Below are 15,903 nucleotides of genomic sequence, written 5' to 3' on the forward strand. Positions count from 1 at the left end.
TGCCTTTGACTCGATTAGAGGTTGTAATGACTCAGCCTCTAAACCTGAATACAATTGGAGCAAAAACTACAGGAAAGGTTACTAACAACAGTGGACTCATTTGTGGGTTTGATATGAAGTATAAGTTGCATATTCTTGGTACTATTATGGATAAGGAGGTCATTATTGTGGATTGCCTTGAGGAAGAGGTTGGTTTAGATTTTTTAGAAGATGATCAATAAAGTCAACCTGTTTGTTGGGGTTGTTAGGGCTGCTGTACATCCAAAGTAGAGAATCGATACGTTGGTGTAGGTGTTCTTCTGCTACTTTTTTTTGTTAAGGTCCCATTCTAATACCTTCCACACAAAAAATTATGATTGGAATATGTCAAATTTTTTTTTTTTTGGGTAATTCAGTGGGGAAGGGTCCTTACCCGTGATAGGAATCGAACTCAAGACCTTATGTTGTGGCGACCCGCCACCCTAACCACCTAGCCGTGAGTCCATTCCTGGAATATTTCAATTACTCGAGTGATGAGTTTCATGCAATTGACCACTAAGAACAAGCTCCTTAGGGGAAACGATTTGCACCATCCTGGCCTTGTATATATAATGTTCATGTGCGTTGACATTAGGTGGATAGACACAATAGAATCACATTTTCAATGAGGATTTGGTGTATATACACATCATGATTGCTCAGATTCCTTTGGAGACACTTTTAGGTTCTTAAGAAGTGGATGGCACAATACAACAGTAAACACTTAAAAAAAGGCAACAAGTGGATGGCAATATATCTCTTTAGAGATCTCGGAACTTGTTGACATGTTGTCCAATGTAAAGCTTGGGGTGTATGGAAAGAGAAAATAAGAAAAATTTAAGGGATAAGTGCTAGGAGGATAGAGGTAGCTGGGTGTGCTCAGATGAGCTTAGCATCTTAGCAGTTTGGGGGATATTGGTAGACAAGCAGTTTGGGGGATATTGGTAGACAAATCTTATGAGAGAATAAGGGAGATTGTGGGCAGTAGAGATTTTCCTTGGAAAATCGAGATGTCTAGATGCCTCCTCCTTCCTGTTGAATTATTAAGTTCACAACATTAGACCCTATGGGCGATAGTTTGCACATACTAGGAAATTTCTTCATAGATACATATGTCATGTCAACCTGTAATAGATCTGCATCTGTACTCACATGCCCAGAAAAAAATTATTATAAAGATTCCAACAAGACTATTAATAGTTTGGATTAATTAGTCTATGGACTAAAGAGATAAAAGCATCTTGCTGAACATCATTATCATTGAACTCTTTCGTGTGCTAGGTTTGGCTCCAACTTTCTAAGAGCATGAGGACCGTCACCTAGCCCTCGAGCAAGGATGTGGATCTTTGAAGGTTTCAATGTTGCTGCTCCAAAAAGATGGAGAGGTTGAGGAAGTTGTTACACATAGAATTAGAGATGGGTAGGCGAAGTGGAGATGTGCAACCAGAGTTTTATGTGATCACCACATACTAATGACGTTGAAAAGGAAATTCGATAGGACAATTGTGAAGCCAACTTTGCTTTATGGGGCAGAATGTTAGCCCGTCAAGAAACAACACACCCATAGAATAAGTATAGCCGAGGCACTCTATTGAGAAAAGAAAGTAATGACCAGGTTGGGAAGATAAAGAGAGAGAGAGAAAAGAGCGGGGCTTCATAAGATGTGAGAGAGCGAGAGACAGAGGGAGAGACGTACTTTTCTGGTTGATGGGAAGATAGAGAGAGAGAGGAGGGGAGCCTCATAAGATGCAAGAGAGGGAGAGACATATTTTTCTGTTGGATAAATTTAACGCTGCAAGTGAGTGTTTTTTCAAATCTTTTTAAATTCAAGTCCCACCTGTTTTTCAGAAGATATTGATTTTGGGGTGATATTCAAATCTCATACAATCCAATTTGGTTCCATCAAATGCGGCTTTAACCATATTGTGGTAAAGAATATCTATATCTCATAATATATTGAAATATTTGAATATTACGTGCTTATCAAACATATCCTAAATTATCGACCCAAGATATCGAAAGTGCGGTCTTTTTAGTATTTCCTGGCTGTCAATCTTAACTACTTCCTCGTCTTTATTCCTATTATTACTAAACTTGCATTCCATATACTCTGTCTTAGTCCTACTAATTTTAAAACCTTTAGATTTTAAAGCATCCTCTAAAGTTCTAACTTTTGTCCATAACTAAGACAAAGAGGTATGGGCTGACCCATGATGTAGACCTACTGTCACTTAAAACTCTCTCATGTCTTCACTAGTTGTTCATACACTAGTTAGTGCTCCGTCGTACATATCTCCCACCAAGTTGATGCAATGTCTAGAGACTCTTTTCTTTTCCATTACCCACCAAATCAAATCTCAAGGTAGAACTTTCTCTAGAACAGTAAAGACTATGTGAAGATCTTTTTCCTTCGCCCTAAACTTGTCAATCAGTTGCCTAAATAGGAAAATAGCATCGGTTGTTGACCTGCCTGGCATAAAACCAAATTCGTTTTCAGATACACTAGTTTCATGCCTTAGTGGTTGCTCAATCACTCTCTCCCAGAGCTTCATAGTATGGTTCTGTAAGCTTTATCTCTCGATAGTTCGCACAATTCTGTATGACATGGTCCCCTCTTAACCATAATAAATAGGTGGGATTTGGATGGACGAGACTGTGGAAAAAGAGATAGATGTAAGATATAGATTTACGAGTTTGACGCAGCGGTAGAGGAATGAGGACCAAGAATTCATGGTTGGGATTTATCTTAGAGTTGGTGACATGAGGCAGGAGAGCCCATGCTTTACCAGCTATAGTCTTAGGGAAGAAGAGTTTATTTTTTTGTGGAAGGAACCTCTGAGGTGATGACCACCGTTAGAGTAGTCCCATTAGAGATGGATGATGGATCTCCTCCAGCTTTGAATGAATACGAAGAAACAAAAAAAACTAAAAAATAATAATCTGATTTTCAACTCTGGTTTGGACATTCTATATAGGCTACCTAGAAATTCAGGCCCCCGCATAGGGGGCTGCCCAAGCGGCTAGGACCCCTAGATTCTTGGGATGTCCAATCCATGTTTTTCAACAGATGATATTCTTAATATTTTAGCATTTTTCATATGAGCAGCTTATTTTCATTCCAAAATAATTAAATAATATCAATGAACAAAAATTTGGCCGCCTTGCCTCCTAGGCCACCTTTTTTAAGAAACGTCTAGTCGTGGACAACACAGCTTATTCTAGGAGGGTTCTTCTAGGCGCCCATCTAGGTGGTGTAAAAGTCGGGCTCCTAGGCGCTGCCTCGATCCTTGGCGGAAAAAAAAACTTGGGAAAGGACAAATTGTAAATTTTACCCCCTTAAAAGGGGGAAAAGGGTTTGGGTCCATTCTTATCCCCAATAACATTTTTTGTGAAGTTTAGAGTGAGAAACAACTTGAAGAAAAACTAGATTTGAAGATTTGTTGAGAGATCGAAATTTTTTGACGCTTATGATGATTGTAGTGAGAAATAACTCGAATGGTCACGATATTAAAGGATATTTATCCGCAATCTTTTTTATTTATCCGCAATCTTTTTTACGCTTATAATGATTGTAAAAGAGGATATTTGGGACCCCAAACATTGCGGTTTGGTCCGATATCGAATCCACTTCAAGAAGGTTGGTATATCTCAATAGTTTTTATTAGGATATGTATTCTTTTTCCACAATGTCTAATGATGTTATTCTTTGCTATTTGTATTTTTTTTTGTGATACTTTGTGAATATATTTGTTATGTTATTGTCTGTTTGGATTATTTTTTTCTCATTTTGATATGTAGTTTGGGTCTTTGGAAAACAATTTAATAAAAAAGCCCTTGCCCCCAAAACGAATGAATATTGTTTTTTACTTTTCCTTTTTTCTTTTTAGTTTTATACATGAAGTTACTTGTATGATTTATAAACTGGGTGTGTGGGGGTCGAACTTTTAAAAAAAGACAACATAGGCCAAAGGTTTGGGTCTGGGCGCCTGCCTAGGCGGCCTAGACCCCAAACCACCTAGGCAGCTGCCTTTGCGTTTTGAACATTGAATAAAATAATATACTTCGGTAAAGAAATAATATTCATAATTTTAAAAGTTATGTCTTATTATTTGAAGATGTTTAAGATATTAATAATTTTTTGTGGTAATAGGATTGACCTGGATAGTAATTTTTTGTGTACACCAATGATTGAGAGGAAGAAGGTTGGTTAACCAATGGGAAATAACTTTTAGAGAGAGGCGGTTTTCGATGGTTAGAATGCTTGGGTTCAAAGTTTTTGAAGTCAAGGGTGTTCTTACATTTCATGCAAGGAACACTAGTTCTAGGATTTCTCAAGCCATGCTGAATTTCTCTGATTTTGTCTCCCATAACAACTACTCGATATTCCGATCCAGGGCGCCCAATTCATGTCGTCCAACCACTCCACCTCCCCTACCCTCTCTAAACTCGAACGTTTCTTGGTCAGTGTCGACTGGGACTCCTCTTTTCCTGGGTCCCACATTTTTACTATGCCAAAACCCACTTCCAATCATTGCCCAATTCTGTTGGACACAAACCTAGCATCTAGAGGCCCCAAACCATTCATATTTAAACTGGCTTGGTTAGAAGAATGCTCATTAAGGTCTCGTTTCCATACTTGGTGGGATTCTCTCTCCTCGTCTGTCCACCGCTGGGCAGGATTCATGATTCAACGTAAACTTCAGCGTCTTAAGTTTTCTTTGAAAGTTTGGAGTCATCAGCTGCATGGATCTTTCCAAGACCAGAAATCCTCAACCCTACATCACGGACGAATCCCAGCCTCTCTCTTTTCTTTGTCCCCCCCCCGCCCGAAAAAGCATGGTGGTGGGAGAGACCCTTCTCAGAAGAAGAAATCCTTTCAGCTAATCAACCAACTTGCTTCTGATCAGGCCCTTGGACCCGATGGCTTTTCGATGGCTCCCTTAAATTTTCTAGGACTCTCTCCGCAATGACTCCTAGTTCTCTTTGAAGAATTCCATTCCATGGGCATCATCCAAGGGCTATGAATGCTACCTTCATCACCCTCGTCCCAAAAATCGAAGGAGCCAAGCTACTTAAAGACTACCGTCGATTCAGCCTTATCAACTCCACTTACAAAATTATTTCCAAAGTCCTAGCCACTCGCCTAAAGGAGGTCCTGACCCTGGTTATTTCCCCCTCTCAAAGTGCTTTTGTCAAGGACCGACAAATCCTAGATGGGGCTCTAGTAGCGCACAAATGCATCCAGTCAAGACACTTAGCGAAACTACTCGATCTAGTTATCAGTTAGATTGGGAAAAAGTGTATGACCATGTAGATTGGGCTATTTTGGATGAGGCACTTTATAGAATGGGTTTTGGTAGTCGATGGAGGATCTGGTTGAAAGCGTGTTATACCCAACCCTTCTTCTCCGTCCTCATAAATGGATCACACAAAGGTTTCTTCCCCTCCTCTAGGAGACTCAGGCAAGGTGATCCCCTCTCCCCGTTTCTCTTCGCTATATAGGTAGAGGTTTTAAGCCAGTCCATCTCAAGGATGTTTTCTACAAGAAGAACACATGGCTTTAAGTGTGGAAGCCAGGGCCTGTTGCCACCCACCTCCAATACGCGGATGATACCCTCATATTCTGTAACGCATCCCGTTAGGAATGCAATAATCTTTTTCTCCTCCTAAGATGTTTCGAGTTTGCCATGGGCTTCAAAGTCAACCTAAACAAATCCAAGATGATGGGGATTTCCTTGGATCTCCAATCACTAAGTCCTTGGCGGACAATTAGGGATGCCAAGCAGAATCCCTCCCTTCAAATTATTTGGGAATGCCCCTTTGCATCGGCAAACCCAAGAAGAGTTCAAGGTCTCGTATCATCGACAAAGTGGACCGCAAACTTGCAAGATGGAGGGCCATTTTCTTTGCCCAGCTTGGAGATTAACGCACATCAAGGCTACCCTTGCCAATATCCCTGTGTATTAGATGTCCATCTTCCGCAGGCTGGCCGCCATTACTTGTTGACTAAAGCAACTTTTCGCATATTCTTCTGGTCGGGCGAGGCAACCACCCACAATTTCCTCCTAATTTCCTGGGAGAAACTTTGCCAACCTAAGCCTCTCGGGGGACTTGGCATTCGAAAACTGAGGAAGGACAACACGGCCATGCTTGAAAAATGGTGGTGGCGCGTTGCCACCCAACAGGACCAGCTGTGGACGCAGATTTTGTGGCATAAATATCGTTTAGGCTCTCCCTTTTGGGTGCCAGATTGCAGAAGCTGGCATTACTTGAGGAGTTCAAGTTGCTTGACCCTTAGTGGAATTAGTCATTTATGATTGTGGGAGACTCTAAGAATGTAATAAGTTGGGCATCTGGATCTGCTCCCAATCCTTGGTCACTGGCTCACATCTTTGTTGAAATTGCACACCTCTGCAGAGATATGCTCGTCTTATGGAGGCATACTTGGCAGGAATCAAACCAGGAAGCCCATGCCCTCGCTAAGGAGGCCGCCACATCATCACCGGACAACCCATCAACCCCTCTTGTGTTTGTTGGCCTCTGATTTTGGAAGTGTTTTGAGTATCTTTTCGGGCCCTTTGACTCGTTGTCCTGGGCCCCTTTTAAGGGCGGCATATTTTTGGTTGCATAGCCCTCCCCTTGCTGGGATGCAAGTTGTTTATATCTAAAGCTTCCGATCTTTGAATAGCCTAATTTTTGATATCTTGGACCCATTTATTATGAATACAAACTAAAGTTAACTTGTTCATAAAATAATCATTTCATTTGGACCTAGTTATTTCTATAAAGTGGCATCGCAGAGTTACTGAACTTATTTCTCTTCATTACATCTCTCTCTCTCTCTCTCTCTCTCTCTCTCTCTCTCTCTCTCTCTCTCTCTCTCTCTCTCTCTCTCTCTCTCTCTCTCTCCTCTCTAAATTTGTATATAGAAAAATTTCTGGTGTCTCATTGTACCAGGTCAAGAAGGAGCAAGAATTTCTTTGTTCCTATTTTGTTGTACCGGAATGATAGGTTTGTTTCAACCCAATTGTACTTAAAGAATGTTCAACCCAATTGAACTTAAGGAATGTAATTTACCCTGTTGGAGCGACTTCTATCTTGAGATAGTGGCTAAACCATTCCTCAAACTAGCTAGAGGGCCATCATCGATCATTGTCAATTCAGCCATGTTCCACCATCCAAGTCCACCTATTCAAGAGTTAAGATATTATTAATTATTCATGAAGAAGAACATTCCTTGAGGTTTTTCGTGCCCCAAATTATGGTGAACTCTAAGATTTGCCTGTGGTTTTCCTTTGAACAGAGTTATGTGCCGCTCCAATGACAGGAACTAAATAAATATGTTTAATTTAACTCCCAAATATTTTCTGATGGGGTATATGCAATATGTTTGTTTTGGCTGAAAGAGATCTGGAAATTTTGAAAGTTCTAGTAATTTGTTGTAGTGTTTGTGATAAGGTAGTGTTTGTGATAAGGTTCAGATACAGAGGAACTAAATTTGAATTTTTTGTTTGTACCTGAAGCTTTTCAAGGGACTTGAAACATTTGATCGAGAACCTCCAGAAAAGTCTATTGTTCTGAAGGTGGCAAATTCATATGAATTATTGGGCCGATGTGATGAAAAGGAAACGGTATTGGAGAAATACAATTATCTTTTTAATAAATCATCTGGTAGGCGATCCAAGAAATCAAAGGTCTCAAAGAAGGATAAAGAGTGTGGTATGTACTTCTCACCTTATTGTTCAATATGTGGACTAAGGGTGTATATTTCCATACGCATGTACATTTTTAGCATTCGTCTTGAAGAATAAGATTTCCGGAAATTTCTCACGAAGGAGAGACTTATCTTGTTTGCTGCCCAGTCTCGCCAGTTAATGTGGTGTTCTCTTTATTGTTGTTCTCTTTATTCTCTTTACATGTTGCCCATTGTAGTCAATCGTACTGACTAATAGTTTCTATAACATCCCTAAAATGAATTGATGCAGTTCTGTTAAATGTGTAGGGGACTTTTTTGGACCTGCCTCGTGAACTGAACATGATGTACCTTACAATAAGGTCATTCCCTGTTTTGAGAAGAGGACTGCAGACCCCTGTTTTTCCAAATGATTGACTTCGTGCAATTTTATAAATTTATAAATTTGTAATGTTAGTTCTTTTAAACGTTTAGGGGACTTTTTTGGACCTGCCTAGTGGACTTAACTTGATGTACATTACAATAAGGCCATTCCTTATTTTGAGAAGAGGACTGCAGACCCTCGTTTTTCCAAATTATGGACTTCTTGCAATTTTATAGATTTATAAATTTGTAATGCATGAAAAAGCTCAAAATCATTTTGATATACGGTTAACTGATGAAGGAATGATAGACCCTGTCAATTGGCTCCATATCTCTTTTCTATTTGTTTCGCATCAACCAAGGTGAAGGGGGAAAATGATCTCCTTTGGTTTTTTTTAATACTGCCCTGTGTTGCTCTCTTCCTGGTACGAAAATTTAGGGAGTTCGCTAATTTGGATTGTCCAAACTGCTCAAGTCTTTTTCTTATTTCTCTGTCCTAGAATTCTGTAATATTGTTTGAGACCTAAATTCATGAGTTCATGAAGTACCCAGAATCAAATTTTATAGCAACTGACTGTTTCTTTGACTGTTGGGCTCTAAGAAATGGGTCAAGGTGCTCGACTGATTGGGAATTACTCATACCGTGGACCACCTCTGCAGTGCATGCTCTGCAGGATACACCCCCTGAAAAAAGAAATCCAATTGTTAACAGTTAAGCTCAGATGATGGAATTACTGCTAGTTTGGTAATCTCCATGAGAAGTAGAATCTTCTTGAAGGAATTGATAACTTGGATCTTGCTGAGCAAATTAGAGACCTATCTCAGACAGAAAGAAATGGGAGGCTGGTGGCCAAGGGGAATTCAACAAGATTGATAAGCAAGAAGAATTATACTGGTTCCAGAGATCTAGTTCAAATGGCTAAAAGAAGGGAACAAAGACAGGGCCTTCCTCCATACGATCGCAAACTTCTGGTGGATATCTAATTCCATTCTGCAAATCATCAATGAGTTTGCTACGTTCAACTCTCCTATGCAGATCAGTAGAGTAGTCACTCAGTTCTTTTAGAAATTATGTACCAGCTCAACCCCCGCCTGGGCCGAGACTGGCAACATCAATTTAAATGCTCTGGCAGAGGAGCAGGCCGAGTGGCTGAAGCATCCTTTTTCCATCTCGCGGAATACACACGAGCAATGTAATATCTCCTACGAGACAAGGCTCCAGGCCAGCACAGGTCTCAATGGCTCTGTTCCTGCCATTCTTGGGCACCTTAGGCTGTGATGAACTGCCATTTATCTTAGACTTCTTTCATAGAGGGATCATCACAAGGGGATGAACTCTAATTTCATCGCCCTAGTGCCTATGACAGAAGGAGCAATGGAGTTCAAAGACTTTAGGCACATAGATCCACTCAACAACGCCTACAAAATTCTCTTTAGAGTGTTGGCACTAGACTAAGGGAACTTCCCGATAGTGTTCCCTCTCCAAACCAAATCACTTTCATCAAAGGACTGACAGATCTTCGATGGGTCTGCACTCACACAAGAATGCGTTCATGCAAGACACAAATATATTGTTCCCGGCTAGGTCTTAAAATTAGATTGGGATAAAGCTTACAACCATGTCAATTGGGAATTGCTGGACCAATTCCACCATATGAGCTTTAGTTAGAATTGGAGATCCTGGATCTCTGGGTGTATCGCATCAGTCTTGATCAATTGGAGTCCTCGCAACAGCTACTTTTCAACATCTAGGGTTCTCTGATAGGTAGAACTGCTGTCACCCTTTTTGTTTGCTATCACTTATGTAGTGTTCAGTGAGCCAATAGCCAACCTGTAGCCACAGTTTTGCCTAAGGTTTCCAGTCCTCTCTAAGTGGTCTATCTTTCATCTACAGTACTATGACGACACATCGGTGTTTTGTGGCATCACCCCTCAACAAGTTGACTTCCAGTGGTTGTTCTTACACTGTCTTGAAGCAAAGCCAAGCACATGGGGGGTGGGGTCGATGCAAATGCAGTGATTAGCAAATAGGTTGGACCATGGGGTTCGACTCATTACCAAACAAGTATCTGGGTCAGCCCCTATGCCTGTGAAAACCGAGAAATAAACGCTGCGATGGGGTCTTGGAAAGGTTTGTGCGAAGACTGGCGTCTTGAAAAGGACATTCTCTCCTTAAGGAGGCAGGACTACACTCATAAAAGCCACTATCTTCAATATCCCAGTTTCCCAGATGTCTCCCTTTAGGAGGATATCTGTTGTTAAGAGACTTCAGCTCCTAATGAGAACTTTCTTTGGTCAAGGGCACGAGGAAAACATAAGTTTCAGCTAGTAAAGTGGGACACTGTTTGCAAATCCATTAGGTATGGATGAATGCACATTTGGTGCTTAAAGGAGATGAATAGGGCCATGTTGGGAAAATGGCGGTGGCACTTTGCAATGCAGGATGACTAAACTTTGGACGCTGGTTATTCAGTGAAGGTATGGCTGCTAGGACTTAGGCTTTTGCTAGAGGTTCAACCAATGCAAGGGCCTAGGGGATTGGAAAAGTATCATCTCTGCATATTTCCACCATTTCATACTTAGTTCATGGCAGAAAGTAGAGCTAATATTCAGATGTGGAGCCATCAATGATCATGATAAAAGCAGTTTGGAAGCCCAATTCCCTATAATATTCCTAGTGGCAACTGACCAAGGTTGTCATGTCTCTGAAGCAAACAAAGTTCTCGTTAGGCACACTGTTTGATCCGAGGTTTAGAACAGAATTGTCCAATGATGAAATACAAGACCTGATAACCCCTTAACCCAAATGTCTGTCCTCGCCATGGCAGGGACAAGATGGTGCTGGAGTTGCCAGCTAGCTTCATGTGCAAAAGCAATCTAGGAATCAATTGGGCTTGTAGGATTTCTGCTTGTGCTTGGAGACTGGAGCCAGTGTTTGAATATTTTTTAGCCCATTGAATCTCTTGAGGTGTCTTCCCAACACGCTTGGCATGAAGCCAATGCAATTCGGGATAGCCTCACTAAAGAGGGGCTTCCCAAACAAATCTTCTAACCCTGGTCCAGAGGGCAGTCCTTTTTCGTTTCTTTTTTGTACAATTTTGTCTCTATTCTTTGTTAATTAACTGTACAAGAGGTCTGGTTTTACACTTGCTATAAATAATATAAAAGAGTAAATAAAGAAGAAGAAAAAAGTCTTGGCTTTCCTTGTGGTACTTGCATAATGTCAACAGTTGGCTTTATCCTTTGCTCACTGTTCATGAAAATGGGGATGGATTTTGAAATAATATTAATTTCTGGCAGTGTATCTTAGGTTTTGTAAAGAAATATTAATTTTAATTCTGGAAATAATCACAGAAAAAAATACTCTTTCTCAAAAATAAATAATCACAAAAAAAAACGAAGCAAAGCAAAGCCCTCTAACATTGTTTGGAAGTAAAAAAATGCATTTTATCTGTTTCCAAAATGACTAGAGCTCCTTGAATATTTTGAGGCCTTCATTTCTAGTAAACAAGAATTAAAATAATTAGATTGTATATTTTCTTTATCTGTGGATAGAGGCCAGAATCTTTGCAGTGATTTTTTATGTGGCCAATAATTTCCAGGACGGTTTTTTTCTTCCAAAACAACTTTTCCTAGATATATTCGACACTCAAGTTATCCTTGATTCGGGATTTAAGTATAAAGACTCATGTAGCTACTTTGTTGGCTGTCCAACTTCATATACTTCCTTTTGGAGAGTATTTTTGTTCGCTACATTTTGATATACTATAGCATTTGTGCTGTTTTCTTGTCTTCCAAGGTGTATTATTTGAAAATGATCTTCATGAGCATTGTATGCTAGATTCATATCATGTTCATATTTTGCCTCTTTCTTTTCTGCAACCTTAATCAAAGTCTTTTTATGGTGTATCTGCAGTGTCCTATTGACAACGCTTTCTGGACTATTTTCACAGGAGAGAAAAGGGAAAAACATAAAGGAATGAAGAATTGTTTAGGGCTGTGCAAGTGGGAGAGGACTACATGCACTGACCCTGTGAAAGCAGCCACCAGAATAGGGAGGATAAACAAAATCACTTAGTGCTTGCTTTTTCTATGGTTTACTTCTTCTCCTCTTGTTGCCTTGTACTTGTAGGTGTGATGTTTTATGTTGTTAAACATTGTTAAATTATGAGAGCTGCATATTCTTTTTTCTTTTATTCTATTTTTGTTAAAATAACTGTAGATGTCATGGTGAAAACTCTCCCTCTCTCTCATGGTTTAAGCCTCTGGGCATTTGGCCATTTGTTGTGGTACATTTTGGAAGTTTTTTATATTGTGAAATACATATTTGCTAACTTGCAAAAAATTGTACTCTATATATAGTGTCTAAACTTTTCTATTTTCTCTTCATTGATGGATGTTCCTGTCCTAAAAAATATCTAATCTCATGTTGTAATATGTAGATGTTGTAATATGTAGATATGTGAAATTGATTGCTTGGGCAATGAAGCTGGAATGTGTGATATAATTTTTCGGGTGGATTTCCTTCATTATTTGGTACCCTTCTTCCACATTCCTGTATAGGCCAAAATTTCAAGAGCTTGGGGCCCGAATGCACGAAGAGACGCGAGGAGGATTCCTCTCATGATTTTAAACTACTTAAACTCAGTGATGGAAATTTTGGCGATTTGGATCGGAATCGTTCAATTTGGATTAGGAATCCTCCTGACTATTTCAGAACCTATAATATATCTGGATTTGGGTGTGTTCCCCTTTGAACCGGTCGGTCCAGATCGGTTCGTACCAATTCTCTAACGGAACCGACTGGTTTTATCAGAAAAACAATTTGATTAATTTTTTAATATATTTCAAGTCTTTTATTTACTATTTTTGTGTTTGTTTTTTTTTTTTGAACCAGATAAATCAATTGGTTAAAAAAGCTTCCATTCTATTTTTCAAACACATTTTCTTGTTTTTTATTTAAATTGTCTAAAAGTGTATAAAAATGTGGAGGGCCCACCCCATAGTAGAGTTTTTACAAATTTATAATTGGGACGATTGCAAATACTGCTAAAAGTAGATGTTCTAGACAACCTCTCGATACCAAATTTTTTTTCACAATTTTTATCCAACATCAAGTTTCATAGCAAATACCCTCAAGTCAAAAAGTCATAAGTTTTTAGACAAAGAACATAAAGGCGAAACGAAGAGAAGGGACACCAATCAGGAGTTGAGAAAGCTACTCGACTCTATCTAGATGGTCTTGATTCAGCTCTCCCAAAAGATACACACTTGAAAGAAACTTCCTCCATTGACTTCGTCGGAGCACCAAGTCGTAGCTCAACTCTGACAGGCACAAAAAGGCTTTCGGAACCTACCTTATTGAAAAACAACTAACGCTGCATGGCCGCAATGTTAGGAATTTACGGCACGCTTCTTATTGCGCACTTGTCAACCTTGATGCTCAATTCCATTTAGTCAAAAAGGTACATTTTAAAGGCGGTTTAGCACTTTATAAAAGTAGTCCGACACTTTTTAAAGGCGGTCTGACATTTTTTAAAGGTGGCCTGACACTTTTTTCTCTTGGTTACACACTTTTTAAAGGTGGTCAAACACTTTTTTCTCTTGGTCCAACACTATATTTGTGAGTCCGTAGCCCAACATAATTTCTATGTATGGGGAAGGGTATTTTTGTCAAAAAAATATATTTTTTTGATTTTGGGGGGTATTTGCTATAAAAGTTTATTATGATGTAAAAATTGCCAAAAAAAAACTTGGGGTTCATACAATAGTTGTATAATAATATAATGCAACAATCTTCAAAAACTATGTTAAGGTCATTTCTTTGATCCAAATTTTAAAATATATACTCTTTTCATTCTAATGAACAATCACAAAAAAGAAAATTTTAAAAATGCAATCTAGAAAGTGTTTTTTAACTCAATTAACATAGGCCGTCCATTTTGATAAGATGTTTAGATTTAGGGCTTAGAAGGTTTTTTTCTTTCCAATTTTTTTGGATGGCTTTATTATTAAAAAAGAACAAAATGCTTTCGAGTTTGTAAAGGTTAAGATTTTGAAATTCACCAAATGAATGGTCTAGATTCGTTGTTGGAAGGGGCTCATTTTGACCATATCTAGGGTTCAAATCGAATTTTTTTTTTTTTGGGATTGATTATTGAGATGAAGAAAATATTTGTGAGAAATGCCACAAACATGATTTTTTAGAAATGTGATTGCATTATACTAAACATGATTCTCTATGTGATTGCATTATATTATAATACAACCAACTCATAACTTGATTGGAGAGAGATTGCCTAGAAAGTTTACTTTTAAAGGTTTTTGTATTTTCCCCTCATATATTACTTCTCCTGTAGATGGGAAACTTTGTAGTAGGTATTCCTTCCCGCAAATTTCGATGGGGGACAAATCTCTATCTTTCCCCTATTAAGAATTAGGTAGTGGGGTAAAGTCATTGCAAGATGAGACCTTAATCTTCATAAAGTACATGAACCTAAAAAAACACAAGAAGATCCCTCCAAGTATTTTGTATAAAAAAAATAAAAGGAAAGAATAAAGATCTCCATAGATTACAAAGATCTCCATAGAATAAAGTTCAAAACAATGATAAAATTAAATTCTTACACCAATAAAACCTATTACAAATTGGGGAAAACATATTGCCTCATCTTATGCATCCCTCAGCATTATAATAAGTATCCCTTCCCACAAGATGAGGGATGTACCATAAAACATATTGCATTAATGTAGAAATATGAGTAACGCCATAAAAAAAATATACTTTAGAAAAAGGTGTAATATTGTTAAAATGGTTCATAAATTGGCAGTAAATTTGGAGTAAAACTCCATTATAGGAAGAATGTAAGAATGCCACTTAAAAATAAAAAAATGCTCAAATATTGATTATTAAAATGTAAAATTAACCATATTCTTGTTTTAGGTGAAATTCATTCCTTCTTTTGGGAAAAAAAAAATATTATTGCAATCTCTCTCTCTCAACTAACAACCTATCTTTCTCTCTTTGGTGTCTCTCTCACGGCTGATAACCTCTTTCTTTTTCCTTACCCCTCTCTCTCTCTACTAACAACCTATTCAACTAAATTTGATATGTATAACGTATTTCAAAAACCAAAATTCCTAAGTTAATATAAAAATAAAAAATAAATTGAGTTAAAGATATCTATTTATTGCTAGGAGTTGCATTTTAAACTGCATTTTGACTATCAAATGAATTTAATAAACAACAAACAATTAGACATGAGACAAGTTCGTAGGATTTACATATTTATGATATAATAATAATAAACTATTTGCAATTGCCTTTATTTTTTCAGAAACATAAAAAGCTAGATTTTTTAAAATTTATAGAGATTTTTTGAAATTTACTTAGGTTGAGACGGGCTGATCTGATTGATTCTTTGATATGGATCATCGATTCATCGATCCGACACAGTTTTTGTATTGACTGATCCAGGTCACCGATCCGTTTTTTTAAACCTTGCCTAAACTAAATGGCAAGCAACCTATATGGGCTCTTTACTCTCAATTTTCTAGCCCTTGAAAATGAGGCCTAAGCGGGTCAATTCCGCTCATTTATACGCCATTTTGACTCAATTTTCTACCTAAAATCATGGAGCAAATGACTTTTGCAACATGCTTGAGCAAAAACGGTCCACAATTCGCCAAGCTTCACTTTTTTTTAGTTTTGATTTTTTTATTTTTCGTAAAAGCTGCTTATCCACTTCTACACCTCTTTATTACGCTCAAATTTGGTCATTATTTGATGACTAGCCAATGAATTCTGGTGAAAGACCCCTCAACTAATA

General features: G+C 38.3%; 1 protein-coding gene across 20 annotated transcripts in view; it reads left to right on the forward strand.

The window, feature by feature from the left end:
* LOC18441503 (pentatricopeptide repeat-containing protein At4g18975, chloroplastic) overlaps positions 1-12,558 on the forward strand; it is a 35,536-nt gene extending 22,978 nt beyond the window's left edge. For 5 of the 20 annotated variants that reach the window (XM_088851832.1, XM_011627698.3, XM_088851833.1 and 2 more), the window contains 2 exons: positions 7,542-7,737; positions 11,991-12,558. In XM_088851832.1, coding sequence (XP_088707958.1) covers positions 7,542-7,737; positions 11,991-12,001 — 207 coding nt within the window. In that variant the 3' untranslated portion in view covers positions 12,002-12,558. Of the gene's footprint in view, positions 1-7,541; positions 7,738-8,020; positions 8,074-11,990 lie in introns of all 20 variants that reach the window. The other 15 variants (XM_088851824.1, XM_011627695.3, XM_088851825.1 and 12 more) reach the window with 4 other exon arrangements.
* Positions 12,559-15,903: the final 3,345 nt, after the last annotated feature.

This window comes from Amborella trichopoda, chromosome 11 (assembly GCF_054954075.1).
Source record: "Amborella trichopoda isolate Santa Cruz 75 chromosome 11, AtrichopodaSantaCruz75HAP2 v2.0, whole genome shotgun sequence".
In the NCBI taxonomy this organism is placed as follows: Eukaryota; Viridiplantae; Streptophyta; class Magnoliopsida; order Amborellales; family Amborellaceae; genus Amborella; species Amborella trichopoda.